This window comes from Habropoda laboriosa, unplaced genomic scaffold (assembly GCF_001263275.1).
Source record: "Habropoda laboriosa isolate 0110345459 unplaced genomic scaffold, ASM126327v1 scaffold5, whole genome shotgun sequence".
In the NCBI taxonomy this organism is placed as follows: domain Eukaryota; kingdom Metazoa; phylum Arthropoda; class Insecta; order Hymenoptera; family Apidae; genus Habropoda; species Habropoda laboriosa.
In genome coordinates this window covers 1,052,285-1,055,112 of record NW_017100161.1, presented here as the reverse complement: position 1 = coordinate 1,055,112, position 2,828 = coordinate 1,052,285, and the positions used below count along the sequence as shown (strand labels likewise).

The following is a 2,828-nucleotide window of genomic DNA, read 5'->3' as shown; positions in this document are numbered from 1 at the left end:
TGCTCGTGGCTCGTCTAAATTTACGTTATTCCGTGCTGCTCTCGGATGTGTCAACGGAAACGATCTTCTTTCGTACAGTGTCGAAATGAAACGCTACCTTTCCTCCTCGTATCCAGTCCGATCCTATCGAACAGCGCGTATTTCGCAACAGAGAAAATTCCATCCAACGTGTATTTCACATTTTCACAGTTTCGTGCTAGAAACTTCCAACAATTTATCCGTTCATATTCTGATAACCGTCTCATTGTGCCAAGATATTCTCTCGGTGTCTATATTTACAGTGCTGTATCCAAAAATTTATAGAATCAACAATTCCTTCGAGACTCGACGCAGTGTCTCTCTAATCCTAAGAATATCGAGACATCTTGCTAGACGTGACGTTGAAGTACGATCGAGGAATACGACGTCCGGAGGAAAGGACAAGAGAAAATACGACGAAAACGACGATGTTGAAGAAGCAACAATGCACAGCTCGATAGAATTACATTGACCTCTTGCACCAATTATTACACGCCCGCAGACGTTCACGAAGGCCCGCGCCTGCCTCGAGACGGCTTGTCCTACTGAGAGTAGACCAGCCACTTGGCAAAGGGAGAGAATTTAATACCTGTTAATTGTCATGCGAATGCAATCCTCGTGCATGACGTGTATATTAACGAATAGACGTATCGTACCATTCTCTCTAACACTGAATGAAGCAGAAATATGAAAATTGCGGTGGAGAAATTAGCTTCGAATCGTCATATCTTTTTATGGATGTTTCACTTGTCCAAATAGTAATACACGCTTCTGAATGGTAATTATTGTTTCTTCACGGTGGACAGTTCGGGAAGGGTGAAGAGAACCGAGTGGAAGCGTATTCCGAACGAGAGAGCGACTTGAACGAGAAACAGAGGCGTCAATCTCCTGCCGGGAGATTTATTTATAACGCGCGAACGCGCGTCCCCGCCTTGGTACATTAAACCGTGCCCGTATTGACGTCTCACTTGTCGTCTTTTGCACGCAAAACCATCTCAATGACGAATCGCGTGCTGCAGTTCTGGCTTTCATCGACACCCACTACGGCCACGGATTATGTAATTCGCTGAAGAAGGCGAGGAAGAAGAAGGAGAAGGGTGGACGTGGCTTCTCACAGCTAAGAAAATTTTGCGTTCGACGGTCCGATAAATGCTGTCGGTGCGGAAAATATGGGGAAAAAAGGAACGCCATTTTGGAGAACGGTTATCGTCGCTTGAGAGAGTTTGCTTAATTTAGCGGTGTAATCTTTCCTCGAGCAGGCGAATTCTAACCCAGATTTCTTTTAGAAGGTGGAAACAGTTGGATGGCGGAGAAAGAGGACCGAGAAGAAGAGTCGCTGAACCGAGAGGAATGCAAGAGTCTCGAAAAAGAGCGAGAGAGGAAGAGGGTTGGACGCGACGCGTGTGTAACTCGAAGAATTCGCTGGCTGTAACAGAAGCAAAAGGGCTCGAACTATAGACGGGTTACGTAAAGATCGAGCCACGTGTCGCGGGACGTCGTTTTGCATTTCCTGCTATTCGTGATTTCCAAAAATCGCTAACGTCCAACTGCCAGTTCTTCTCGTTCCTCGAGAATTGTCGTCGCTTGTAAGAACCTTGAGCAATTGGATATTTTGTACTGTAGGTTTTTGGGGTTGCATTTGTGTATTGTTGGAGGCACGTGCTGGATAACACGTGCTTTGCATACCCAAGATTGTAGTACTCGACGTGAGCCTAATTTCGAAAGTCTACCAATTCATATTTCATTCGTGTCCAAGCAGAATGCATACATTTCTATTCTAGTAATTGCCAAATTATTCCCTAAAATCCTTTCCAACCCCCAAAAATAAAGACTCAACGAAGAAAACAGGATTCATAAAATCCTCTGAGAACCTCGAGAAATACTAACAAATATCAACACCATTGCGTAAAGCAATTCTGAAACCCAGCAACGAGAAGAATTACAGTCACCATCTTGATCCACCCCCTTCGTCGAAAGTGTAAGTTCGGCCGCGATTGAAAAGACGTATCGCATGAAAGGAAGTAGAATATTCACCATGTCCAAGCACTTACACCAGTACACAGCAACAAAGTCCTTCTCGCTGAGTAGTCTCTCGAGTTGCTTGGCATTGACTTCCTCGATGACAGGCTCGGCGTCCTTCTGGCCACCCTTGGGCCTGGGCTCGTCCGGTTTCGTCTTCGCTAGGGCGTCCACGTTGCCCAGGAGGGCGGATAACACCGCTAGCACACCAAGAAGGACGATCGTCTTCGCGTATCCCGTCGGCATCGTCGTTGACCCGCAGGTAGTACTCCTCCTTCGTCTCCGCCAGCACCACCACCACCGGCCGAACCGTACCGTCGAAACGTCGTTCGCCGTCGACATCGCCGCACTGACTGGCACACAGGCTATTTTTGATTTTTCGGACAGCGCCGCGATAGAACCGACGACGACGACGACGACGGCCACGCCACACGGGACGTTCGTCGTCGCCGTTTTCAGCTTCCTCGCGCGCCACCCCCTGGCGCGCCCGACCAGGAGGACCTCGAGACGATAGCACGCGGACCAGCGTCAGTTTCGATCCCTCCCGGTAATCTGGCTTAGTGTACGCGGTTGGAGGTTTATGTTTTCTCTTGCGTTCGATGGGGGAATTGGTTTTGTCTTTTTCTTCTTCTTTGGATATAATGATTTATCTTTGTTTCTGGGATGAGTGCATTTTTTATGGCTTTGTCGGACCGTGAATCTCTGAGTTTTTCCCTTGAGAGTCTTTGGAGGTTTGCCGTGTCTTCTTGCGTTCGACGAGAGAATTGGCTGTCATGATTTGTGTTTCCTTT

The 2,828-nt window shown here is 47.6% G+C and overlaps 1 protein-coding gene across 4 annotated transcripts in view; it reads right to left on the bottom strand.

Annotated features, from left to right (window-relative positions):
- LOC108578426 overlaps nucleotides 1-2,459 on the bottom strand; it is a 35,313-nt gene extending 32,854 nt beyond the window's left edge. For 3 of the 4 annotated variants that reach the window (XM_017941759.1, XM_017941760.1, XM_017941762.1), the window contains exon 1: nucleotides 2,070-2,458. In XM_017941759.1, coding sequence (XP_017797248.1) covers nucleotides 2,070-2,379 — 310 coding nt within the window. In that variant the 5' untranslated portion in view covers nucleotides 2,380-2,458. Of the gene's footprint in view, nucleotides 1-2,069 lie in introns of all 4 variants that reach the window. The other variant, XM_017941763.1, reaches the window with a different exon arrangement.
- Nucleotides 2,460-2,828: the final 369 nt, after the last annotated feature.